Genomic DNA, 27,837 nt, shown 5'->3' with positions numbered 1-27,837 from the left:
AGTACAGACTTCACACTTTCTTTATGCAGGTCACTTTGCCCACAAATTTTTTTATTTAAAATGCCACTACAAATAAGTCACATAATATAATGATTCTCTTATCATAAAATTATCAATACTACAAAATAATTGGTGTGGTAATTAACTGACAAAAATCATATTTTTCAATAATAATGTGAAAATATAATTGACATTCACTTTTTTTTTTTTTTTTTTTGTTTGACAGACAGAGTCTCGAACTGTCGCCCAGGCTAGAGTGCAGTGGGGGGAATCTCAGCTCACTGCAACCTCCACCTCCCTGGTTCAAGCGATTCTCCTGCCTTAGCCTCCCTAGTAGCTGGGATTACAAGCACACACCACCATGCCCAGTTAATTTTTTTTTTCTTTGTATTTTTAGTAGAGACAGGATTTCACCATGTTAGCCAGGATGGTCTCGATCTCCTGACCTCATGATCAGCCTGCCTTGGCCTCCCAAACTGCCAGGATTACAGGCATGAGCCACTACACCCAGCCGACATTCACTTTCAGTAACAGCAAACACCAATGCTTTTGGAGAGATGATTCCAATTTTTTCATTCTAAGCCTAAATATCATTCATTCATTAAATAGGTATACTATGGTGAACAAAAGAAACAGTTGAGAAAGAATATTAATTCGTACATTTTTGAATTTTATCAAATGCTACTCAACAGAAGATGGTTTAATGAAAATAAAACCATTCTGGAGATAATCCTCAGTTTGGTCATCACATCCATGGCTAAGTCATTTAACATCTTTGGAATTCAGTGTCTTTATATGTAAAACCGCAAGTTCACAATAAATAACCTCTAAAGTCCTGCAGAGCTCTCATACTCTAGAGTTCCATGAATCAACTGTTTCTGCCACTCTTCAACCCAAGTTTAGGACACAAGGTAATTCTTACTGTGGTAATGTTTTTCCCTCTCTTTTCTCTGAGAAAAGGGCAAGCGAGTACTTTCAGATCTCTCACAGAAGCTTCCATCATCTGTTCAAGTTTGGATGTTGACAGAGAAAGTTTACACTGAAACGAGGCTGTCAGAGCAGGAGCATCAGCCTTTGTCAGGTTGGCAACAAATACGACTTCTGGATCTGTGATCATGGCCTTTAAAGTCATATTTGGTCTAACAGAGTCATCTGAAGAAACAAAAAACAGGAACCAGAAAAGTTTCAGGTTAAGTATTTTCATTTGACTGCATGTTATCTACAAGTTGTTAAGTTCTTCTCAATGTTTTCCTATAAAAGATATGGTGAAACTGACAACATTAATTGGTTAATGCAAATGATTAAATGATTAACAAATGCTGATTATGTAAGATAAGGCAATCTGATCCCTGTCCCAAGAATACCATCACCACTTTGATCTAGCAGGAATAATCCTGTTTTGAAGTTCTTTTTGTCAGAATTAAGATATATGCATACACACAGACATAAGTATATATTATACTGCAGGTGCAAGAAAGGGAAAACTGGAAAGAAGAATATCAGGAAGAGGAAAAGAAACTCTGATAAAGCAGACACTGTTACTTGTTTCCGTCGGTTTCACCCAAAAGTCCATAGTCAGTGTCATATAATCTATAGTATAAATACATTCAATGCATATATAAATATCAGATACAATTACTATTTAAAAAACAGTAACAGTAAATTTTTAAAACAGCATTCTTACCCTACCAGGACATATTACTTTTTCAATCTGGATAATACATTAGAGAGAAACATATCTGACTAAGACAATTGTAATTTAACATAGAAAAGTCACTGATCTGGCAGGGGCAAAGTGGCTCACACCTATAATCACAGCACTTTGGCAGGCCGAGGAGGATGGACCACTTGAGCCTAGGGTTTGAGACCAGCCTGGCAACATGGCAAAGCCCAGTCTCTACCAAAAACACAAAAAATTAACCAGGTGTGGTGGTGCAAAACTGGTCCCAAGCTAATCAGGAGGCTGAGGTGGGAGAATTGCTTGAGCCTGCCTCAGGAGGTGAAAATTACAGTAAGCCAAGATTACACTACTGCACTCCAGCCTGGGTGACAGAGTGAGAGTTCATCTCAAAAAAAAAAAAAAAAAAAGGTTGGGAGGAGAGAAAAGCAAAGGGAAAGAAAAGAAAGAAAATCACTAATCTACTAGATAATGCTGGAACAAAAGAAGTATACAGCTCAAAGTGGCTTTAGCATACAGCTAGGCCAGACATTTGGAAACTCTTCTACAAACTTTAAGGAGTTAAGCTGACCTTCAGGGAGGTCCTGCTGGGTCCTCCAAAGTCCCCATGTTCTGCTTTAATATTTTCAGTTGTTTTTCAATGTGCTAGAATTCTCAAAATGTTTTCTTTGAATAAGATTTCCCAGCTATAAAACAGGCCACTAACCACTGACCCAGATTAACTCAATTTCTGGATCAGTAAAGAAGTGTTCACGGCACAGTTGGAACCAAAGCAGTTTCCTGGCCGTTGGTCCAATTTCTACCGTACCTCTCTCTTAAAAATGTTTTCATTTTAAACCATTTCTTAAAATGTTTTAAACATTTAAACATATTAAACATTTCTTAAAATGTTTTAAAAAACTAAAAAGCTAAAGTTTTTATATAGAATATGTTTAAATCTAAAAGACTAATTTTACATTCTTAAGTTCTTCATTTCTTTTTTTTCTGTTTGTAATTCTTGTTAAAATATACAAGTTGTCATCTACGACAGATAAATTCTGCTAACCTTTCTCTATCTTGACTTTCCCTGTGGCAGTCTGTCTTGGTAAAATCTGTGTTTCTTTTGCCACATTTTCTGGACTCTGAGGCACAGTTTTGATAAAGAAATCTGCCACAGTCATCAGAAATTCCACACTGGCACATACATACAGCTTGTCAAGAACAGCATCAATTTGACTTCCATTTTTGTCTTGTTTGTAACTTATATCAATCATAGAACTGTTGTTATCTTGGTCATTCTTTCTGTCAATCATTCTGAAAAAAAAAATGCTATTCATTATTTTATTCTTGCTAAACCAATAAAAAAGATGAAACATTTCCTATATACCTCAATAATCTTTCTTTCACCTTTCAGTTTCTAATCTGTATAAAAAACAGGTCAAGGTTAACTAGAATCTAATTATCCATTAGTAACCAAGACTACCAATCTCCAACGCAAGACAGAGGTTATTAAGCAATTACTCAATATTTTATACTTATATTATTATGCAATTATATATGTTATTGCATTATAATTCAATTCTTGAGAATTACATTATAATGCAATACTAGAGAAACAAAACAATGATGGCCAGAATGGAATTTGGGCAATTAATAAAACACATCAGTGTAGTGACACAAAATGTAACACAGCCTTTTTATATTATTTTTATGAAATAAAACCTCACTTAAAAAATTCATCGTCAAAGATAATCCTATGAAAATTTGAGCCCAAAAGTATTCAATACAACATAAATCATCAAGTGTTTATCAAGAGTGCTCAATTATAGTTCCCCTATGTCCTCCATAAACTGGAAAAAGCAGGCTACCTGATGGATGTTATCATTTATCACCCTTGTCTAGAGAGCTGTGGACAGCTACTCTAGACACGAAATTTCCAACCTAGAAAACCTGGGTGCATGACAGCACTCCTTCCTTATTTATTCATCTCTCAGAAAAACAAAGGGCTCAGAAGTATCCCATATGTATTCAATGGAGTCCAAGTTTAAGTAGCAACATAGTTTTTCTCCAAAAAAAAAAAAAAAAAAAAAAAAAAAAAAAAAAAAAAAAAAGGTACAAAATTTGTGTCTCATAACTTGAGAAAGAAAATAAAAACATAATTAGGCTACTGAAATTACATATTTCCCACTTTAGAGTGAGCTAATATAAGTCACTCTTTCAAAAATGGCTTGATGATGTGAATGCACTAGATTCTATTTCTACTAAAACTTTGAAATAAATGTTGCATAACTGTTTTAAAAAGACATGAACAAAATAAACAAGACGAAGGAAAAATCCGTAACTTGAAGGCTTTTATAAAATAAAAATTCTGCCTACTGGAAAAAATTCGAAAAATGTATCACCAAATATATCACCCCATGTTGATTTAACTATTAAAACACATTTTCTCTTAGTTCCCATTCTAAAGATGGTATTCCATTTTATTATTAAACTTCCCTTTAATTTAACCTTTAAAGCAGCTGAATCTTATATTTGCACTACTTCATAATGCAATTCAAATCAGGAAGTATGATCAAAAGACAGAAATCTTTTTTGGTGATCCCTAGCCTAGCAATGTCTGGAAGCCATGCCAACTGCAATGTCAACCTGAAATAATGTATAGCAAATTCAGAGCTGACAAACCTCGATGTTGCTCTCTCAATTCCTTCTCTGAGATCATCAAGGGTGCATGTCTTAAGTTTAACACTAACATTCATTGAGCCATCCTTAAACATCTTCCCTGAGGAGGCCATAAGATGTAGTCTGAGTTCACCAAGCTGGAAACTGTCATTATGAAAAGAAATTCTGGACTCCTATGGTATATTTTACAAGCAAAAGAATTAATTATCTTTAAATATTATATAATTACTTTTAAACATATTTCTTAATTCAGAGATTAAAGGCGAATTGATTTCACAAAATTTAAAAGAATCAATGCTAAAACACCTAAATAGAACAGAGAATATGCATGTTTGTGAATATACCTGCACATACTAATAAATACATATATGTGTGAGTATTCAACAATGGTTAGTATAGAAAAATTTATCTGATTTACAGCTTATTGCAAATAAAAATAATTAGGAAGGAGTTCTGTCAATTAACCAATTAATCTAGTAAATATTTAATGAGATCTTCTGTTAAAAAAAAAAACTGTGATAAGATTTATGAGGTTTATAAGAAAGAGTAAGGCATGGTAGGTGATGTGAGTGAGCATACACCCCAATTCCTTGAGAAAACAAAACAGAAATACACTAAAAGGAACATCACAAGAAGATGCTATTAGTTGTAAATGATTAAATATTTTGTGACACATAGTATTTTATTCATTCGTATTTATATCTTCTCACATTTCACAAAGGCCATTTAGTGGTTAGGTAAAGAATATAAATAGTAAGAGCTCAGAGAGGCTGAAGAGATCATTCTGGCTGGGGGAAAATTCATGAAGACTGTGAGAGCTTAATACAGCTTCAGAGGCTAAGTGGGATCAGATAGGCTAAGGGGGTGGCAGGAGACACTCTACATAAAGAAAAAACATGAACAAACAATTTAAGATGCTCTGAGGACATACGATACAGGGTAATTGGGCTAGGATACTCCAGTAAAGAATGGCAGGGAAAAAACTAGAAAAAAATACAGAGGCCTAAGCAAGGTCTCAAATCCCAACCTAAATATTTAAATTTTCACTTACAGAAAAAGGGACCTCAATCTTTATTCTACCATAACATATAATTCCAAATTGTCTCAGTATGCCCAGATTTAAAAAAAAAAAAAAACTCGCCAATTAACAAACAAAAACCTTCAGGCAAGCGATGAACATCCATCACCATTGCTTACTACAGACCAAGGCAATGATAATAAATGTGCCGGGTATATGCAATCATCGGCACACTGGTTAGAACTTCACCCCTTCTCTTACTCAAGAGAGTATGTTCATGCAATTGGGTCAGAATGACATTATTGGCAAACTTTGAATGCCTTTAACTTATAAAAATGAAACTTATTCACAAACTTTTATTCTATAACCGTTAATAGAAAGGGCATGAGACACATCTACTGATTACTACACACTAATGTTTCCTGATAGGATTACTGATATGGTTTCCTGATAGAGACACTATGGAGCCCCTAAATTTTTTTCCACAGATGAAATTCAGATTATATAACACAATGTTTATTAGTGGAAAGGGAAGTTGGAAATGACTACATGAGATTCATTTAGGAAAATGAACTTGTGCCAATATCTAGGATGGATGAAAGTAAAAAAGTCAAACAAGGAAGTCATTGCAGTACAAGTGTAAGAAGAGTTTCAAATAAAGCAGTATGAGAATTGACAGAAAAAAGAAAAAGTTTACTTAAGAGAAAACTGATAGTACGCAGCATCTCAATGAATAAGGAAGGTATGCAAACAATGAAGCAAAAGTAGACATCAAGATTCTAAGACTGGGGAACCAGCAGAATGACGGTACCAAGTAAAATAAAGATTGAATTTAATGGTTCATTTTCTGTAAGGTCATTTTCTGATGTTTTCATGAGCACTAAACATTAGAAAATAAGGCAGTTCATTGCATAAATGACAAATACAAGCCCAAAATTCAATAGTAACAATGTACAAATATTATATAATTTGTAGTAAATGAAATAAGAATGAATATATTTCATATAAATAGACATTAACAACAGATATAAAACCCACAATCTGTATCTGTTGTTAATGTCCATTTGAGTATACTGCTCACTGGCCAATTACGGTATATCCTCAATGTTCAATCTATAATCAATACAAAATATGGATATTAAAATGCGATATATGCATTATAGGTATTAATATATGACATTTAATTAAAAATATTTACTGGAAGGAAATATCTGCATAATAAAAAACAGCTTTCAACAATACCACTGATATACTAATTAGTTCAAATCATTATGTCATAAGACCTTGATTCTTCAATTCAATAATTGGTATATTCCTTAATACATAATCTACTACATATAACATTTATTCAATAGAAACATAATTAATGTTTATATATCATGGGTAATCATGAATTTAAAAATCATCAGGCAGGGCTCTAAAGCCACTACTAAATTATTATTCTTAAGTAGTTATATATACACATACATACACATATAGCTGTGTAATAAAACTGTATGTATAATTAATCACTCACATATAAAATTCTTCTACTAGTAATAAATCAAACTGTGTATTGATGCTGATATTACTTGGAAAGAAAGAAAACCCTGAGTACCTTGCCTTAGCCTTGTGAGATTAGAAATACTAACAAAGTGAAGATAGAGGGCAGGACCAATGCATCTGTAGGCCAAACAGAATTTTATAGACATATTAAATGTTTTAATGAAAAGTCCCACCAAAAAAAAAAAAGCCAATACTCTAAAACTGACTATCAAGAGCTACAGATTTATTTCTAATTATACAAATGTATTACATACCTGGTTGACATCATTGTTATAAAGGATAATGGAAAGAGATTCAAAGTGAAAGTCAAACTGAAGAGTGACACTCTGGTTCACAGAAAGCTTTGAGTCTGTCCCATCTTCTTGTTCTGATGGTGAAAATTTAAAAGCTTTTAAGTAGGTACATAATTTTATAAATATTTTTAAATCTGAGAGAATTTATTATTCTAAATTTATATGATACTCTCTGGGATTCTGCAAATCACCTAGAAACAATTAATAAAAATGGCAATTACATTCCAACTGTTAAATTCTAAAAATGGCAATGACTATTCCATATATATTTACTATATATGCACAAAGAGGCACAGGCAGACTATGTTAAAAAAATTTTTTAAAGAGGGGGACTTACAAAGAATATAGTTTATAATTTTCAAGGCTTTTAAATCTAACTGGCTACAAGCCATTTTGAAGACATTATGAAATTGGAGACAAAGAACAGTCAAATATTTTCCCTTAGATTAGACAGCTAGTTAACAGATTCTCTGCTAGCCTAATGTACTTCCCAGTATCTTTAACTACCTATATTATCCAACATGTTATCTTTATAAGAAGAACAGAATATAACTCAATAGCAAAATCAAACAGAGTTCATATATGATGCAGGGGGAGGGAGTGGGTGCTTTGGAATTTTGAGACGAATGAGAATTCAGGAAGTAACTTAGTTTTTTCCCTCATCTTTAGATAGAGCATACAGACTGAATAGATCTTGCTTTCAATCCCTCTTACGGACTGATTCTATAATCTTTTTCAATATTGATTCTAAATGTTGTCATTCTACAGAAGAGTCTGTTCTTACAAGTTACTGGAAAAACGAATACTGCATAACTCTAACCACCTAAGCCTTCTCCAAGTTAGAAAATTCCATTTTTCTTGGAAATAATTTATATTCTAATTTTCATCATCTTTGCAGCTTCCATTTGAATTCATAAATTTTCCCAAGTGCCACAGTGTCCATATAGCAAGAACCAGATACATGAATGTGATCATGACTGAACATAATGAGATCATTAACCACATAAGGCTTGCCTGTTAACAGTTTATTCATCTCTACATATAGTTCTTGTCTAACTATAATAACAGCCTGTTTATCTAGCATTTGTCTGTATGGTGGCACAAACTTCACCTGGGGAGATGTTGCAATACTTGAAACTTAGCTTTTTTTCTTCAGCAAAGTGGCCAAGTTGCAGATGCAGAGATGTAAATCTTTGTGAAGATACTCATGGGCAAGACCATCACCCTTGAGGTCGAGTCCAGTGACACCACTGAGAATGTCAAAGCCAAAATTCAAGACAAAGAGGGTATCTCACCTGACCAGCAGTGTCTGATCTTTGCCGGCAAACAGATGGAGGATGGCCGCACTCTCTCAGACTACAACATCCAGAAAGAGTCCACCCTGCACCTAGTGCTGTGCCTGCGAGGTGGCATTATTGAGCCTTCCCTCCGCCAGCTCACCCAGAAATACAACTACAACAAGATGATCTGCCTTAAGTGCTATGTTTTTCAGTACCCCCATGCTGTCAACTGCCACAAGAAGTGTGGCCACGCAAACAACCTGCGCCCCAAGGAGGAGGTCAAATAAGCCTCTTCCTTTCTGGAAGGGCAGCCTCCTGCCCAGGCCCCATGGCCCTGGAACCTCAATAAAGTGTCCCTTTGGTTTACTGGAACAACAGCAACAAAAAACCTAACACCATAAAAACCCTAAAAGAAAACCTAGGCAAAACCATTCAGGATGTAGGCATAGGCAAGGACTTCATGACTAAAACACCAAAAGCATTGGCAACAAAAGTAAAAATAGACAAACGGGATCTAATTAAACTTCAGAGCTTCTGTACAGCAAAAGAATCAACAGAACGCGAAAAAATTTTTCCAATCTACCCATCTGACAAAGGGCTAATATCCAGAATCTACAAAGAACTAAAACAGATTTACAAGAAAAAAACAAACAAACCCATCCAAAAGTGGGAGAAGGATATGAACAGACACTTTGCAAAAGAAGACATATATGAAGTCAACAAACATATGAAAAAATGCTCGTCATCACTGGTCTTTAGAGAAATGCAAATCAAAACCACATTGAGATACCATCTCACGCCAGTTAGAATGGCGATCATTAAAAAATCCGGAGACAACCGATGCTGGAGATGATGTGGAGAAATAGGATCACTTTTACACTGTTGGTGGGAGTGTAAATTAGTTCAACCATTGGGGAAGACAGTGTGGCGATTCCTCAAGGATCTAGAAATAGAAACTTCATTTGACCCAGCAATCCCATTACTCCAAAGGATTATAACTCGTTCTATTATAAAGACACATGCACACACATGTTCATCACAGCACTGTTTACAATAGCAAAGATCTGGAACCAACCCAAATTCCCATCAATGATAGACTGGACAAAGAAAATGTGGCACATATACACCATGGAATCTATGCAGCCATAAAAAACGATGCGTTTGTGTCCTTTACAGGGACATGGATGAACCTGGAAACCATCATTCTCAGCAAACTGACATAAAAACAGAAAATCAAACACCACATGTTCTCACTCATAGGCGGGTGTTGAACAATGAGAACACTTGGACACAAAGAGGGAAGCATCACACACTGGGATCCGTTGGGGGTGGCCATGGGAGGGATAGTGGGAGTGAGGGTGGGGGAGAGATAATGTGGGGAGAAATGTCAGGGATAGGTGATAAGGGGATGGTGGCAATAAACCACCTTGCCATGAATGTACCTATACAACAATCTTGCATGATCTGCACATGTACCCCAGAATCTAAAGTATAATTAAAAAAAAAAAAAACTATCCACTTAAACCAGAAACCTTGCATACTGTTCTAGTCATTTGTTTGTGTCATTTCAAAACACACCAAGCATAACTATAGGAAAAGTAATGTTGATACAGTGTATCAACTGGTAGTTTTATCAATTACTGTCATTTGAAGAATAGCTGATGGTATGAGAGCATTAGAAAAGCACAGCAGCCCGGGACCACTTACTATATGGGCAAGGGGTACTTCGTGTCTTTTTAGCCATGAAAATATTAACCCATTTACAGTCTAATAAAACATAACATTCACATCAATGGCTTTAAATGAAAAAAGAAATTATATTTAATATAATCTAAGAAAGCAAAAAGAAACCTTATATTTCAGAAAAACTATCATTTCAAAATGGCTGAATTAAAAAGGTTCACTGCTTTTAATAGGTTCAAATAAATGATCTGAAAAAGTATCTTATGTATTTGATTCATACTTCTCCAATAAGTCCAGATAAATAAAGCAGTTACTATACAAGAATATCTTCCTTTCTCATTGTTCAATCATCTGAGTATGATATGTGATACCAAGGTCCTTTTATCTTTTAATTATTTTGGAACCTGACTACACTGCCTGTCTAGTTTGATTCTTCTCTCAAGATATTCCACTTCAGTGCCTAGTGAATTCAGCAGATTTAGCATTCATAAGTAAAGGGTAAACAAGCATCATGCCAACAAGAAGTGACTATTCCCCCTGTAGCAGCCAACAGACACACCACCCCCAGCTAAATTTCCACAGTAAGTAGAACGAAACTGAATTAGTTCATACCACAATGTGCTGGACAACTAGGAAAATACTATATATAAATATGACATTAACACTAATTTTTTCTCCATGAAGTATAACATCAATTTATACCTTTGAGATGGTCAGGTCCACTTGAAACATCAACTTTTCTGACTCTTACAGCCTCCTGCACAGACTGTGTAGGGCTTGGTTGTGAGGAAGCTTCTCCAAGATTTTCCAGCAAAATTTTCATTAAAACTGTCAAGTCATCTTCACTGAGGGCAACCTGGAAACCACCAATAATTTGTTAACTGAAAGTAATGTTAAAATTGCAGACTGGCTGGGCATGGTGGCTCACACCTGTAATCCCATCACTTTGGGAGGCCAAGGTCACGGGCAGATCATGAGGTCAGGAAGTTTAAGACCAGCCTGGCCAACATAGTAAAACCCCATCTTTACTAAAAATACAAAACATTAGAGGGGCGTGGTGGCAGGAGCCTGTAATCCCAGCTAATTGGGAGGCTGAGGCAGGAGAATTGCTTGAACCAGAGACGGAGGTTGCAGTGAGCTGAGATTGTGCCACTGCACTCCAGCCTGGAGACAGTGTGAAACTTCATCTCAAAAAAAATGCAGACCATCGTATTTATGTCTCAATTTATGTTTTTTTAAATTAATTGTTCATTACTTAAAAAAGAAAGAGTTAGAGTTGGGACCATAAATACCAGAAGAGAAGTATTTCAGCTTGTTTTCTGTGTGTACACACACTTCTGCCTTCACCCATATCCAGGCCTCTGCCTCTGGCACTCCAACACTCTCTATGGCTTATCTGTTACTATGTCCTCCTGTTCCGGGACCTGTGCCTATCTGTCCCCTTTCCCGATCTTCCCATCTCCATTCTGTCTCTCTTTCAACTCACGTAGTACCAGCACTTCTATATTATTTCCTCCCCTTGTAATTCAACACAGGGAGAGTGTTGTTCAGTTTCTAGTCTCTATCAAAAAGTAAGAAGATGCTCTCCTGCTATGTAGCTCTTAATCTCAGTACACATGCATCTGGATATATATATATATGTATGTGTGTGTGTGTATATATATATATATATGTGTGTATATATATGTATGTATGTATGTGTATATATATATATATATATATATATAACATTTGTTTAACTTATCAAGAATAATACCACTTAGAACAATAACAAATGTATCTACAAAGAATGTTTAAAGAACAAAAAATAGGAAGGTAGCATCTTCTTTATCTCTTACCTTCACAAAAGGGTATGTGTAGCAAAAAGAAAAAAAGCCAGGGCTTTGAGTCAGACAGATCTGTATTAACTCTACCACTTCAAGCTGTCTTGTCTGCCAAGTTTCTTAACCTCTTAACTCAAGTTTCCTAATCTTTAAAATAGGCATAATACCAACTTTCTCACAGTCGGCTGCAGAACAAGACAAAGCAACTAAAACAAACAAAGCTGCTATTGGCTGCTAAAATCCATTAAATCAGTACTTTCTTTGAAGTTTCTTATCCTTCCACCTTGTGCAAGACACAGTGGCACAAAAGACCTGTTTCAAGTATTTATACACTAATTCACACACGCATGCATGCATGCATAGCAAATCTCCTCTGAATACCACAATACCCTGTGTCTGCCAAATTAGGTCCCTATCACCAGAAAAATTGCCTAGTTCCCAGTTTAAATGAAAATACAGAGCTATTTAAGCACAAGATAAAGACCAGGGATTTATGGCTTGTCCTAAGCCCCAGGCCTCACATAACAGGTATAATTTTCACGCCTTAGAAATTCCTTGTGTAACCCTTCCCCCTTCTTATGCCAGCCAAGGTACCACAGCTTCCTAAAGGGCAACTAAGTTCACCCCTCTTTCACTTTGCTGTGTGTTAAAATAAAAACAAGTATAAAGAACAATTTTGAAAGGCAGCCTCACAGTTCTTTAAAAACCATCAAACTGATCTATGCAAAACAACTTGTTGGTATCTATCACCTGTTTGATACCCTTTCTGAGCTGCAGCCCAGACTCAGGAAAACTATACAGACTATGACCAAAGACAGGTGTTTAGAGAGACCTGGACTGCTGACAAATTAAGCATTGGTGGCCTCATCCACTGTTACTGCATTCCTCAGTTAATAAGAGTCCTTTTGGTTAAAGTAATGATCATACTTTGATGCTAAAGTATCAGACGTTACTTTTTGTTTTCTTGTTTCTTCTAAAACACTTCAAGCATAAAGGAAAGGAACAGAAAATACTATAATCTTCCCGTGAATCTACCACCTGGCTTAGTCAAATTTTAACAAGTTGCAATACGTCCTTGAGATCTTGTTTCCAGGTTACAGATATAGCTGAAGCCCTGTGTGTACCTCTCTGAAACCCTACTCCCTTCTCCTTTCATCCCAGGAGAAAGACACTAGCCTAAATTACAGAATTATTATTTCCATGAATACTTTCTTACAGTTACCACTACTGCATCTCTTATGAACAATACATAATAGTAGTATCTTTCCTGTTGAAAATCTGAAATAATACAGAACTGATAGAACTGTACTATCATTTTGCAACTCACTTTTTTCATTTTTATGTTTAAGATATATCAATTTTGTTTCATATAGTTCTACTTCATTACTTTATCTGCTTTACAACATCCATTATATGAAGACACCATAATTTTATCCATGTTCTGCTACCAACGGACATTTAGGTTTTACTTAGGCTTTCACCAAACCTGTAAGTACACAATCTTTGAAAGGGAGAGTCAAACATTAGTGGGATCTAATCTCTTAGCAGAGAGAAATTAAAAGAAGGTACCCATATTCTGGAATAAAGCCTACCCTATCAATGCCCAAACAGACATAATTCGCTCATTGTTCTTCATGTAATATATACACTAGTATATGAACAGAAACCTTTCATTTCTACAGCAAGCTTCAACTTTAACTTCTTCCCTAGTAGAACTCTGCTCCTTTGATCCTTCTTGTTTTATGTTAGGGTCAATTCTGAAATAATCACGGGTATCAAAACCCATTAAACTATTGAATTTTTGTTTGGTTTTGTTTAGCCTCTCTCACCCCTAACCCATCCCTGGCTGTTGGGTTTCAACAGTTTCACACATAGGCTCACAAGAATCACAGGATTCCTATACTGCCACGACTACCTTCAACCAGTCTCACCTCCTCCTCTGAGCTAATATGCAACCTGCTAACAACACTATTAAAAATAATGCTGTGGCTGGGTGCGGTGGCTCATGCCTGTAACCACAGCACTTTGGGAGGCTGAGGCAGGTGAATCACTAAGGTCAAGAGTTGAAGACCAGGCTGGTGAACATGGTAAAACTCCATCTCTAATTTAAAAAAAAAAAAAAAACTAGCTAGGTGTGGTGGCATGTGCCTGTAATACCAGCTACTCAGGAGGCTGAGGTAGAAGAATCGCTTGAACCTGGGTGGCGGAGGTTGCAGTGGGCCAAGATTGTGCCACAGCACTCCAGCCTGGGTGACAGAGCGAGGCTCCATCTCAAAAAAAAAAAAAAAATGCTATAAGTATATGCTTATCAAATATACACATTTGCCTATTCAAAACAATATCACCTTTCTAACTAAAACATGGCCTCTATGAACTACACTATTAAAAATGCTGTATTTATAAGCTTATCAAATACACACCTTTGCCAATTCAAAATGGTATCACCTTTCTAGTTAAAAAAGGGTCTCTACACATTAAAAATACTAAGGTGCTTTGAATGTAGTGTCTGAACATCACTTAGCATTGTCTTACAATTTAACTGCATTAAAACTTTAAAATAATTTTCCAAAATTAAGAATAATATTTTGGGCCGGGCATGGTGTTTCACGCCTGTAACCTCAGCACTTTCAGTGGCAGAGGAGGGCAGATCACGAGGTCAGGAAACCAAGACCAGCCTGGCTAACACCATGAAACCATGTCTCTATTAAAATACAAAAAATTAGCCAGGCGTGGTGGCAGGTGCCTATAGTCCCAGCTACTGAGGAGGCTGAGGGAGGAGAACTCCTTGAACCAGGGACGCGGATGTTACAGTGGGCCAAGATCATGCCACTGTACTCCAGCCTGGGTAATAGAGCGAGACTCCACCTCAAAAAAAAAAAAAAAAGAAAATAGTAATATTTTTTAGTAGACTCCAGCAGATTTTATCTCAGACTCCTTGCTGGTTTTACCGAACAACTAACTAAAATGAAAACAAAGAAAAGTGAGGGAAACAAGGATGATCTCATTCGCAGTTAACAAAGGATTCCCTTTTATTTTTTATTTATTTTTGTCATTTTTGAATAGGAAACAAATCTAGTTTATTCTATTTACTACTTAGGCAAAAGTATACATACAACAAATGTGCACTAAGAGAAAACTGGTTTAGCTTTATCAATAATGTAGCATCTTCTACAGTATTACATTCTTCTGATATCCACTACAACTGCACTACGATCAATGATAAAAGCCTATCAAGAAATGTTCATATATTATATACTAGATATTTACCTGCATAGGTTTTAGTTTTCCTTTTATCTCCATCCCTGGAATTTGCACACACCATGCTGCTGCTAAGTTTCGCTGTATGGACAAAAGCATGTTGACTGGTTTTAAAATTTCAATGTCATTTTGTGGCAAGCTAGCCTGCAAAACAGTTCTGAAAGAAAAACAAGAATTTATTTTTTATTTCAAATTTACATTTTAAAATAAGGACTACCCGATGTGTAACAGTTTCCACACAGCCTTTCATAAAGGTTAAAGGCTGCTATCAGAAGTCTTTTAGAACATACTTCTTTTCACAAAATCAATCCAGATCACAATAAAGTTAATATGCAGAGCTATCCAAAACCAAGCCTATATAACACTGATTTCAAAGACATAATTGTCATACACTATGACTACTGCATTATTTACTATTTTTCACAAAGGCTGTTTGATACAGTAAATAGTATATACTGACATGCCAACAAATGCTACATCCTCCTAAAACTGGAAGATAAAGAAAGTAATCTATACTTAGCCCTTAATATGCTATTGGTACTTCTCTAGACTCAAGGGGAAAACTCAACTTCTCTAAAAGTTAAACAAACATATAGTAATAGTCATTCTAGCTTGCCTGCCAACAACTATTTGCATCATCAAATAAGTTCTCTTGTCACTCAATAGAGCCAACACTGTCCTATATGGATTAAATAATCCTTTAGATAACTCACAAAAAATTCCCAAATGTGACAAAGTTTGAAAATAAGAAATGAATCTGAAATTTTTTATGTTAGGAAGTTTTTTTCCCACACCCCCCCCCCAAAAAAGGAAAGGGTTATGTGCAAAGTAAGAAAAATAAAAAAATTAAAATAAGTATTGAGTAAACTATAATTTTATAATAGCTAATTTTTATAGCATGGAAAAAAATCATATTATAAACTTAGTAAGAGAAAATACAGACTCTATAAGGCATACAAATGACTATTAACCACTGACCAAGAAGCTAATGGTCAAGATTTCATAATTAGAAGAAATAAGGAATGAAAACCACAAATTACTAGAATATTTTACCTTAGGCAAAAATTCTATGAAACTCCTATCTCTAGTAAGAAATACACAACTAGATTACATATTTATACCTTGACAGCTTCAACTGAGTGAGTTCAATGTTCATTTTATCAATGACTGGAGGAAGAGAATAATGTTCCATAGGAACTAAGGTAAACGTGTTTTCAACTCTGATTAAACCAAGATCTGCTATAACACCATTAGGTGATACTGAAGACTGAGGAATAATAATAACTGGTGCTTTCAAATTAATATCCATCAAAAGGCGGAAACTCTTTTGAGCCAAGTCTTTCATGCTGGAAGCAGCTCTTTCGGCAGCCTGGACTGTGGCTGTGCTTAAAGCTTCTTTAGCAGTTTGGAAATTGTTGAGGAAGTTCTGTTGGAAGAGACAGGTTTTTAGGGAAAAAGGTAATTATTTTTAAAAGGAAAAACTTTAAAAAGCGTTTACTTTAAAAGGAAAAAATAAACAAAAGAAGTAATATAAAAGATGTACAGAAGTAATATAAAAGAGATTTTGTATATGGAGAGAATAAAGTCTAGAAACATACACTCTGAGCTATTAATAACATATGCTCTAAGAAAGAGCTCTTTCTTTCATTTTATATATTTGAGAATTATTTTATTCTTATGACAAATTTTTGCAAAAATTCTTTTTTGTTTTCAAGGAAAAGTGATCTTTATTCATTTACATATGTTATCTGTCACCTGTAAACAACTGAGTATGCTACTCCTGCTACTGCTATTATTCTCTTGGTAGACTCAAGGTTGACAAGAGGACAGCAGCAGCTATATATGCTTCAATCTTACCCTTCTCTGAACCCCCATTAGAGCTTTTCAGTATTCCTTAGACCAAGAGTGTTCAATCTTTTGGCTTCCCCAGGCCACACTGGAACAAGAGGAATTGTCTTGAGCCACACAAAAAATACACTAACATTAACAGTAGCTGATAAGCTTAAAAAAAAAAAAAATCACAAAAAAACTCATCATGTTTTAAGACAGTCTGCAAATTTGTGTTGGGTCACATTCAAAGCTATCCTGCCATGGGTTCAACAAGCTTGCCTTAGACACTCCTTAGTTTTATTTTGTTTTGCCTTTGAGAGCATGACATTCCAAGATTTTTGCATAACTGAAAAATGGAAAGTGACTACTACTTCAGGCTTTTGTTTTCAGTCTTGGAAAAACAGATAGAGTTAAATAAACTTTACTCTCACCGTTACTAAATTTAAAAAGTAAATGTATATTGCTCATAGTACACTCAAAATAATTGAATGATCCATTTATATAAGTTCAGTAGAGAAATAAAAATAGTGAACATATAAACTAAAGTAGGGGGCTCTTCCAAGCTACACATCAAAAAGATATCTCGAAGTAGAAAAAAAAAATTAAGTGTAAGTGGGATTAAAATGGTTTAGTTATATTCAAAATCTATTTTGTCAAGCAAAATAAGAATTTGAAAGGAAAGATGTAGGAAAAATGAAAAAGGATAAATTATTAATACTTTGCTAAGTAAGGAGAACGAAGATATGTGATAAGTTACTCTTGAGTGATGAAGACATCAGAGAAAAAAAAGGTTGAGTTGTTTTTTTTTTTTAAAGAAAAAATAAGAGAAATGGAATAATGAGAAATCAAGAAAATTTGAGGCTAAATTTCTAGAATGTTGTTCTAAGAAAGAACACTTGATACAACAGACTAGTATATCATTAGGACTGCTGAGCATAGTATAATAGAACACATATACAAATAAATGGTTGAAACTGGCAACTTTACTTCCAGCCTTACCTGGCAGCTATGGGGTGGACTAGAATAGGGGAGTCATGAAGATAAAGGCAATTTAAAAATCTCCCTTTTATTCATGAATGTTGATTATTTTAAATTCAAATTTAAATGAAAGGGAAAGGACAGTACTGTACTACTCTAAAATTGGGTTCTATTCTGTACTGCAGGTAACAGCAATAAAGTTTAGCCTTAGATACTAAGCTTCTGCCGGCTTACTTCTAAAGATTTTTTTTAATGTACTCATGCATAAGGAAGACAATTAATTGTCTACAATCCGGTAATCGTTAGTAAGAGTCAAAATTTATTTAGAGTAAGACGTATTTCATCTCAATTTCAACTAAAAACAGAAAAATTTTTCCCAATGAGGATAAGGTCATTCTTAGGAGCAATATTCTTGGTATACATCTATTAATATTACAAAGGCAATCTAATCTTCCCTGGCACCCACTTCCAAATTAGTTACTCTCTAGAAAAATAAACAAGATGGTTTAAGTAGAAATTCATGATTTTAAGAACTCATGAGATTCTGTACATGGGAAACCCTACAGACTCTACCAAAAGGCTCCTGGAATTGACAAACAACATTAGTAAAGTTTCAGGATACAAAATCAATGTACAAAAATCAGTAGTATTTCCATACCCCAATAACATTCAAGCTGAAAGCCAAATGAAAAACGCAATCCTATTTATAACATCCATCAAAAAAACAAAGTACCTATAAACACATCTAACCAAGGAGGTGAAAGATCTCTACAAGGAGAACTAGAAAACAATGCTGAAAGAAATCATAGATGACACAGACAAATAGAAAAACACTCCATGCTCATAGAATGGAAGAATCAATATTGTTAAAATGGCTATACTTCTCAAAGCAATCTATAGATTCAATGTTATACCTATCAAATGACCAATGTCATTTTTCACAGAACTAGAAAAAACTATTCTAAAATTCATATGGAACCAAAAAAGAACCTAAATAACCAAACCAATCCCAAGCAAAAAGAACAAAGCTAAGGCATCACATTACCTGACTTTATATTATACCATAAAGCTACAGTAATCCAAATAGCATGGTACTGGTACAAAAACAGACAAATAAACCAAGGGAACAGAATTGAGAACCCACAAACAAACCTGTACACCTACAGCCTCCTGTTCTTTAACAAAGTCAACAAAAATAAGCAATGAAGAAAGGATTCCCTATTCAGTAAATGGTGCTGAGAGAGCTGGCTAGCCACAGCAAAAGAATTAAACACTGTTCATTCTATGGTGAAAGAACCCCTACCTTTCATCATATAAAAAATTAACTCAAGATGGATTAAATATTTAAGTGTAAGACCTCAAACTATAAGAATCCCACAAGAAACCTAGGAAACACCATTCTAGACATTGGCTTTGAGAAAGAATTTATGACTAAGTCCTTAAAATCAATTGCAACAAAAATAAAAATTGACAATTGGGGCCTAATTATAGAGCTTCTGCACTATAAAAGAAACTTTCAATGAAGTAAACAGACAACCTACAGAATGGAAAAAAATTCGCAAATTAAGTATCTGACAAAGGTCTAACATCCAGAATTTATTAAAAAAAGAAAAGTAAATGAGTGAACAAGCAAAAAAAACAAATCCCATTTAAAAATGGGCAAAAGACATGAACAGACACTTCTCAGAAGAAGACATGCAAACAGCCAACATATGAAAAAATGTTCCACATCACTAATGATCAGAAAAATGCAAATCAAAACCATAATGAGATACTATTTCACATCTGTAAGATAGCAGTTATTAAAAAGTCAAGAAATAACAGATGCTAAGGAGACTGCAGAGAAAAGATAACATTTACATAACTATTTCTGGAAATTTAAATTATTTCAGCCACTGCAGAAAGCAATTTAGAGATTTCTCAGAGAACTCAAAACTACCATTTGACCCAGCAATCCTATTTCTGGGTATATACACAAAAGAAAATAAATTGTTCTCCCAAAAAGACACACGCGCTCATCTGTTTATCAAAGCACAATTCACAAAAGCAATGACATGGAATCAACCTAGGTACCCATCAACGGTGGACGAGATAAAGGAAACATGGCACATATACACCACGCATGGAAAGCTACATAGCCATAAAAAAAGAATGAAATCACATCCTTTGCAGCAACATGAATGCAGCTGGAGACTATCATCCTAAGCAAATTAACGCAGGAACAGAAAATCAAATACTACATATTTTCACAATGAATGCAGCTGGAGGCCATTATCCTAAGCAAATTAACGCAGGAACAGAAAATCAAATACTACATATTTTCGATTATAAGTGGGAGCTAAACACTGGGTATTTCATGAACATAACAATGGTAACAAGAGACACTGGGGACTACTAGAGAGAGAGAGGAAAGGGGGAAAAGGTTGAAAAAATATTGGGTACTATTCTCAGTACTTGGGTGACAGGATCAATCATACCCCCAAACCTCATCATCATGCAATATACTCATGTAACAAACATGCCCATGTATGCCCTGAATCTAAAATATTTGGATCATTAACTGAAATTAAATAGTTGAAATTATCCACTGAAATTAACAACTGAAGTCCAAAAAAGTTGAAATTATTTTTTTTGAAAAATCGTGATTTTAGAAAGCTTTGATTAGCAGCCCTGCTAAGAAGAACAGGCAGATTTAAATCCTTTAGCCCATGTGATACCGTTTGGCTCTGTGTCCCAGCCCAAATCTTATCTCAAATTGTAATCCCCAGGTGTCAAGAGAGGGAACCAGCAGGAGATAACTGAACCATGGGGGTGGTTTCCCCGATGCTGTTCTCGTGATAGTGAGTTCTCATGAGATCTGATGGTTTTACAAGGGGCACTTCCCTCTCCGCTCATTTTTGACTGCTGCCATCTAAGACAAGTCTGCCTTCCCTTTCACCATGACTGTTAAGTGTCCTGAGGCCTCCACGGCTGTGCAGAACAGTGAGTTAATTAAACCTCTTTACTTTATAAATTACCCAGTCTCAGGCAGTTCTTCATAGCAGTGTGATCACAGACTAATACACCCTGACACTTACATGGAAATAAACAATAGAAAGAAAAGCATTTCATGATCCTGTGGATCACAATCATAACCAAAAGCTGTAAGTTCCAATATGAGTCCTCCAAATGCTTGAAGAGTTTCCTCAAAAAAATTGTTTTAACTAAATACTCTTAAATATATTTCATTAAACAAGTAACAGTGAAAAGCCCTAAATTAAAACATAAAATATACATTTAAAATGTATATCTATGGAAATGTTAGAGGATTATAGTCTATAACTTCAAAACAGTAATTTAAAAAATTCATTTGGTTAATACCATGAAAAGGATTTAACATTCTGTTCGGCACTCAGGTGCTCATCACATAGCCCTATCAGTGAAGATTTTTACTATCTAGGTTCAGCTATACAAGCAAAGGTATTTGGGCCTCAGTGAAAAATAAATAGATTTTTTAAAACTTACCAAAAGAGACATGAAGAATTTATGCACATAAACAATCTGAATACAACCCACTTTGAAACTAAGTTTGCCATCTACTTTGGACATATCAGCATAGGCCTCTCCTTCTGTAGCATCTGGATAAAGAGTCAGTTGGAACCTAAAGACTTCATCTCCCAAAATAGAGACAGCCTGAAAGTATTACATTAACTGGTTATTATATCAAAAGTGCTCTATAGCCCTTATCAATATATTATAAATAAGTTCTCTTATTACAGAATCCTTGATATATAAAGTAGCAATCTATGGTTTCAACCTTAAAAATTATTAACTGAAAACATTTCGTGTAACAATAACTTCTTCCTATTTCTATAAAAATCATTTTACCAGTAAAAATATCAATCACTTAACTGTTCAGAAATGAATTTTACAAATCAGTGTGTATCAAGAGGCCTAGTCTATATACAATGTGAAAGCCGACTATTAGCATTCTCATCTCCAATTCCTAATAAAGTACCTGGTACATGACAGACAATCAATGTATAGTATGCAAACAAATAATAACATCTCAAATCCAAAGAACAACATAAATTCCAATATAAAAATCTAATTTTTAATCACCTTTTTGTGAATGGACAGCAGATCTACATTCGTAACTATAATATCTTTAAGTCTGGCAAACACATCGGTCTGCTTAGGCTTCACAGAAATAGAGGCATCCATTCCTATAGGAAACACAACATTTATAAACTTTTCACCAATTCAGAGGTATTTAAGTACAATAATATACTGACAAGATATAAAGTGAATAAAAATTACTCATTATTAGACATATTAATGGCATCAACTTTCATGTTTGAGACACCTAAGAAAGATAAGAATACCTTTAGGGATAAAGATGAATACTCTTATTTCTATAATAAACTGTATTAGATAGCAGTCCTCTAAGATTTCTCTCCAAAACAAAATTTGTCATTCTCAATTTCTAAAAGCATAATGATTTCTACAACTGCATAAAAATGTAGATAATACATAATGCATAAGGAATGTCTCAAGTCAGCTATGAATCACAACAAATTTACTTTTAACATTTTAAAGCACATCTTTGAAAAGTTTGCAAAGCCTTCAATGTAAGTAAACCAAAAGAATACTCATAAGAAGTCTACCAGGTACAAGCTCATTTTTCTTAGTTATATAAAGAAACAGAAATGCCTACAACAAGAAATAACTACTTACCATGTATTTTAATATCTGCAATGTTACACTTCTGATCACAGACGAAGACATTAAATGCATTTAATTCAGCTGTGACCTTTAAATCAAACACATCTTTTTGGGAAACGTTGCTGGATACTAAAAAGTCACAGAAACCTTCTGATTAGCAAAGGGCAAACATGATAGAACACATACAATAACCTCAAATCCACCAAAATAAAAGAACAGAATGTACTCTGAGGAACCAGAACTCCCTCCATTAAGCTAGCATGTAATTAACAGATTTTGGATCAATTATCAAATTCCAATCATACAAAAATTAGCATTTTCCCTTTCAAATTACAAATAAAGGCAACTATGCTTTTTTTTTTTTTTTTTTTTTTAAAAAGAGTCCTGCTCTGTCACTCAGGAGGAGTCCAGTGGCATGATCTCAGTTCACTGCAACCTCTGTCTCCTGGGTTCAAGTGATTCTCCCGCCTCAGCCTCCTGAGTAGCTGGGACTACAGGTGTGAAAGGCAACTATACTATTAATAGCACCTTGAAAGTGCAGTTTACTTGATGGAAATCTTACTATAACTTTTTCTGGGAAAAAGTTACATTGTATATGAGTACTCTAGAATTCTCTTGGTCTAAAGTTTTGATTCTGAACTCCTTTGCTAATCTAATAAGTTAGATTAAAGAAATAATAATTCATGACAAAATGAATTAGTGATGCATAGTTAATAAAATACATATTATTTACTATGGCACTTATACATGTTATTAACTACAGAAAGAATTTCTTTAGATTATAGCCTGTTGCTCCATGAATAATCCTAAAATAAATTCTATGAAAAATGAACATAAAGGGCCAAACTTTTAAAAAAGCAAAAACAAAACAAATCAAAACAGAGTGCGACTCTATCTCCAAAAAAATGTATATATACATATACATATATTTTTTTGAATATATACTTTTTTTTTTTTTGAGACTGAGTCCTGCTCCATTGCCAGGCTGGAGTGCAGTAGCACCATCTCAGCTCACTGCAACTTCCGCCTCCCAGATTCAAGCAATTCTCCTGCCTCAGCCTCCCAAGTAACTGGGATTACTGGTGCATGCCGCCATGCCCAGCTAATTTTTGTATTTTTAGTAAAGATGAGGTTTCACCATGTTGGCCAGGATGGTCTCAATCTCTTGACCTCATGATCTGCCAGCCTCAACCTTCAAAAGTGCTGGAATTACAGGCATGAAACACCACACCCAGCCAAAAATATATTTTATAATTGTATGTGCATGCAGGTGTATGTGTGCATAAGAATCACAATCAAACTAGTTCCCTAAATCCACTTGAGTCCAGATCCTGATTGATAAATTTACATTTTCCTAAAAATCTGTCTCACTTGAAGGAAATAGAGACTTCTGATTGAAATTGCAAAAGCATGGAGAATATCTGTCCTTAATCACCAATACGACAGGCTGGTTTTTTTCTTTAATATTTGATGTAGTATAACCAAACCACAAAGACCAACAATATAGTAAAACTGGAAGACTATCTTTGGGGTTAATAGTGTTTCTAGTGTATTGTGAGTTTAAACATTTCTTTTTCATTTTTTCAACTGTATTGTGTATTTATTGTATATATACATTATATAAAGGAGACAAACTTCTGAGGGTATTACTTCTGAGGCTATTAATGTTACAGGTACATTAAAGGCAAAGAGTCTGGTAAAGCTCTTTTACCCTAGTTTATAAGGAAACTAGGGTTTTTGCTTAGTTGCATGGCTTACAAAAATCCTATCTTTGTATCTGATCTAATAGTAATGACAGTTTTACACCAAACATGTCAGTAATATAGGTAAAACTCAAACCAGTAATGATCTGAAAATTGAATCACCCTGGATATTAAATACTGGCATCATATAACATAAAAGAAAAATAATTAAAATGACATTTGGCTTAAAAATAAGCAAATGCTCTTTATTCACTCAGAATGTCATGCCTAATATTTCATAACATAAGTCATATGCCTGAGGACCATGTGACCATATCTGTGTGATCTAAATATAGTTTTGGTTGGAAAACAGTGTCTGTCCATTCCATGAGCTCCTTCCCTGCATTGTCCCACAAAGCACTTAAAATTACTGAGCACCAGGTAAGTCAAGTCTACCTGACTAACTGAAATGGACCTTTGTTACCATGTATGATTGAATCCATAATTGAACTTCTTCCTTTCTCACTTTCATTGAACTGAAGACTGCAAAAACATATCAACATAAAGTACATAAATTTCTATTTTATGTAAAAACTAGACAGTGAATTGACATATAAATACATAACATTAAACAACATTTATTTAAAATTCTTCACTAATCTGCTCTATAATCCCATAGTAATAACATTTTCTTTCTCTTGAAACTAACCTATCAGAGCAGCAATGTCAACATGCTAAATACTTAACTTAATGGAAAAAAACAAGTTGCTATATTATTATTAAAGTTCAGATACAAAGCATTAGATCGTGATTCAAAATTATTACCAGCTTTGACAGTGATACTTCTGGACTCCCCCACGAGTGGTTTCAGCTCAGATTCCTTCTCAGAAGAGGAAGGTTCAGAGGATGGAACAGCAGATGATAAAAAATCCATGAAGGAAAGCAAAGCTTCCAAATGAAGTACTACGTCTAAGGATGAAAATGAAACCTAATACAATGAACAATTAGAGAGGCAGATTTCAGATGCAGTAACATTTTTACATCAGGGTTCAACAGATATAAGCAGCACAAGAATAGTCCAATTAAGGGCCTTTTTAAAATTTTAATTTTTTTAAGAACTAACTCTATTAAAATGTTAATCTTTGCCAGATAATAAACCAACACTCTGCACACTCCGCTTTTTAATTCAACAGAACTGGATGGATTTTAAGTAAAGACACAGGAAATATTATCAGGCTTTAAACCACATTTCAGGCAGTTCCAAGCTGACTATCCATGTTCAAATGGACTGTGAGCAATGTCTGTACTAGGTTATGCTTTACCCTCCACCATATCTTATTCTAATTCGAATGCCAATACATAATTCAAATGTTTAATGCTTCCATCAATGTTAGGCCAAATAAACAGAGTCGGCTAAAATGAGTAACACAATTGCCTTTAAGTGTATTATTCACATACTTTTCAAGAAATCTAAGTCAAAATTAGGAAACAATATTTTCAGAATTCAAATCAACTTTCTGTAAAAACTTTATTACAATTCTATATCTATTTAACTTTATGCATAAATTAGATCAGAAATATTATTACTGCCACTGTTATTCTCACGTTAGAATTTATAATCTCACAATTGAAAATAGCTATGAAGCTAGATTTAATCAACACAACACAGCCTTACAGTAAATTATAAAAGATTTACCTTCAGTCTCTGTTTGGTACTGTCATGGATAGTTTTAAATTCTGGTCCATCACTGTCTGCCTACAAATAGTGGAAAATTACACCACTGAGTTTCAAACACTAAAAATTCATATACTGAAAATACATATACTCTTTACTTTTCTAAGCATGCTATTAAAAGAGTGAAACCATATTTTTTAAAGGCAAAGAAGATCATTCAAAAAAAACCAAACTGACCACATAAGCATTTCTCACACTCCATACAAGCAAAAACTCAAATTCCTTATCCTACTGTGGAGGAAATGCTAGTATAACTAGATTAGGTACACTAACCTAAAAAGTAGGAAAAAGTACCAGATTATATATAACACATTTCACTTTGGATTACAATGGAACTTTATGTTATTCTCATTTATTCAACATCATAGAGTAACTCAGAAGGTTAATGAACGTATCCAGGACTTTCAGATGCTTGCAAAATTTACCACAATCAATCAGTTTAGATTGAAAAATGTTGGGAGAGAAAACTGGAATATTAAATACAAGGGTAATATATATAACTTTATATATTCTAATATTAAAGAATCCTAGAAACGAAATGAAATGTACCTTTGTCAGTAACATTTTCAGAAGGGGTTCATCAGTCACATTAGAAGAGTTAATAATGTGAAGAGGTTCTCCTTTAGAGTCTAATAGAGAAGAAAGACAAGGTTGATACATCAAGTTAAACATTTCACACGTTTTAAAACAAGACCAGCCATTACACAAATGTACATTTGTCAAAACTCAGAACTGGGCCGGGCGCGGTGGCTCAAGCCTGTAATCCCAGCACTTTGGGAGGCAAAGGCGGGTGGATCACGAGGTCAAGAGATCGAGACCATCCTGGTCAACATGGTGAAACCCCATCTCTACTAAAAATACAAAAAATTAGCTGGGCATCATGGTGCGTGCCTGTAATCTCAGCTACTCAGGAGGCTGAGGCAGGAGAATTGCCTGAACCCAGGAGGCAGAGGTTGCGGTGAGCCGAGATCGCGCCATTGCACTCCAGCCTGGGTAACAAGAGTGAAACTCCGTATCAAAAAAAAAAAAAAAAAAAAAAAAAAAAAAAAAAAAACCTCAGAACTGTACACTAAAAAGAGTGAAGTACATTGTGTATAAATCATACCTCAATAACCCTGGCTTTGAAGAAAAAGGAAACAAATTCCATAAAACAAAATACTAGTACCCACCAATTACAACTAGTATAACACATGGTACTACGATATTACTCTCATCCAAACAAATCCTAGTATATTAAAGAATCTATAAAATACATAAAGTAAGAATTATTCTCAATACAAATTTACTTAAAGATATCCCATAGAGTTCTTACAAAATTTAAACACTAATAGAACTTTAACAGTTAGCTTATTGCAAGAACTTAAAAGGTCAAGGATACCCACTAACAATAACTTAGTATTTATTCTGAGGGAAGGACATGAGACTACAGATGATATTAATTTTTTCTTCTATATACTTTTGTGTTTAATTTTGATTTTTCACAAACACATATTAGCATAATTTAAAAGAAATGTTAAAACTCACATAATTTAAAAATTAAAAAAACAAATAAGATGTCTTTTTTTTCGTAAATTAACTCAACTTTTCACTGGGTCCCCTACCTCTGTACCCAGGGACTGTTTTTGAAAAGCTGAGTTAATATAATAGGAAATTAACACAACTGTACACAAAT

General features: G+C 34.5%; 1 protein-coding gene and 1 pseudogene across 8 annotated transcripts in view; one reads left to right on the top strand and one right to left on the bottom strand.

Annotated features, from left to right (window-relative positions):
* The window catches only part of VPS13C (vacuolar protein sorting 13 homolog C), a 197,652-nt gene that overhangs the window by 65,382 nt on the left and 104,433 nt on the right, over positions 1-27,837 (bottom strand). For all 8 annotated transcript variants that reach the window (XM_032297272.1, XM_032297269.1, XM_032297270.1 and 5 more), the window contains 13 exons: positions 26,715-26,794; positions 26,127-26,186; positions 25,256-25,418; positions 22,761-22,877; positions 22,146-22,249; positions 21,549-21,716; positions 16,358-16,662; positions 15,246-15,393; positions 10,858-11,011; positions 7,154-7,266; positions 4,340-4,509; positions 2,724-2,971; positions 923-1,152 (listed from right to left, as the gene is read on the bottom strand). In XM_032297272.1, the coding sequence (XP_032153163.1) occupies positions 923-1,152; positions 2,724-2,971; positions 4,340-4,509; positions 7,154-7,266; positions 10,858-11,011; positions 15,246-15,393; positions 16,358-16,662; positions 21,549-21,716; positions 22,146-22,249; positions 22,761-22,877; positions 25,256-25,418; positions 26,127-26,186; positions 26,715-26,794 (2,060 nt within the window). The remainder of the gene's footprint in view (positions 1-922; positions 1,153-2,723; positions 2,972-4,339; positions 4,510-7,153; positions 7,267-10,857; positions 11,012-15,245; positions 15,394-16,357; positions 16,663-21,548; positions 21,717-22,145; positions 22,250-22,760; positions 22,878-25,255; positions 25,419-26,126; positions 26,187-26,714; positions 26,795-27,837) is intronic.
* Positions 8,346-8,844, top strand: LOC116564283 (annotated as a pseudogene).

The sequence above is a fragment of the Sapajus apella genome, unplaced genomic scaffold, assembly GCF_009761245.1.
Source record: "Sapajus apella isolate SASKATOON/1434 unplaced genomic scaffold, GSC_monkey_1.0 scaffold37, whole genome shotgun sequence".
NCBI classification, from domain to species: Eukaryota; Metazoa; Chordata; class Mammalia; order Primates; family Cebidae; genus Sapajus; species Sapajus apella.
The sequence above is the reverse complement of the archived record's forward strand: the minus strand, read 5'-3'. Positions and strand labels throughout refer to the sequence as shown.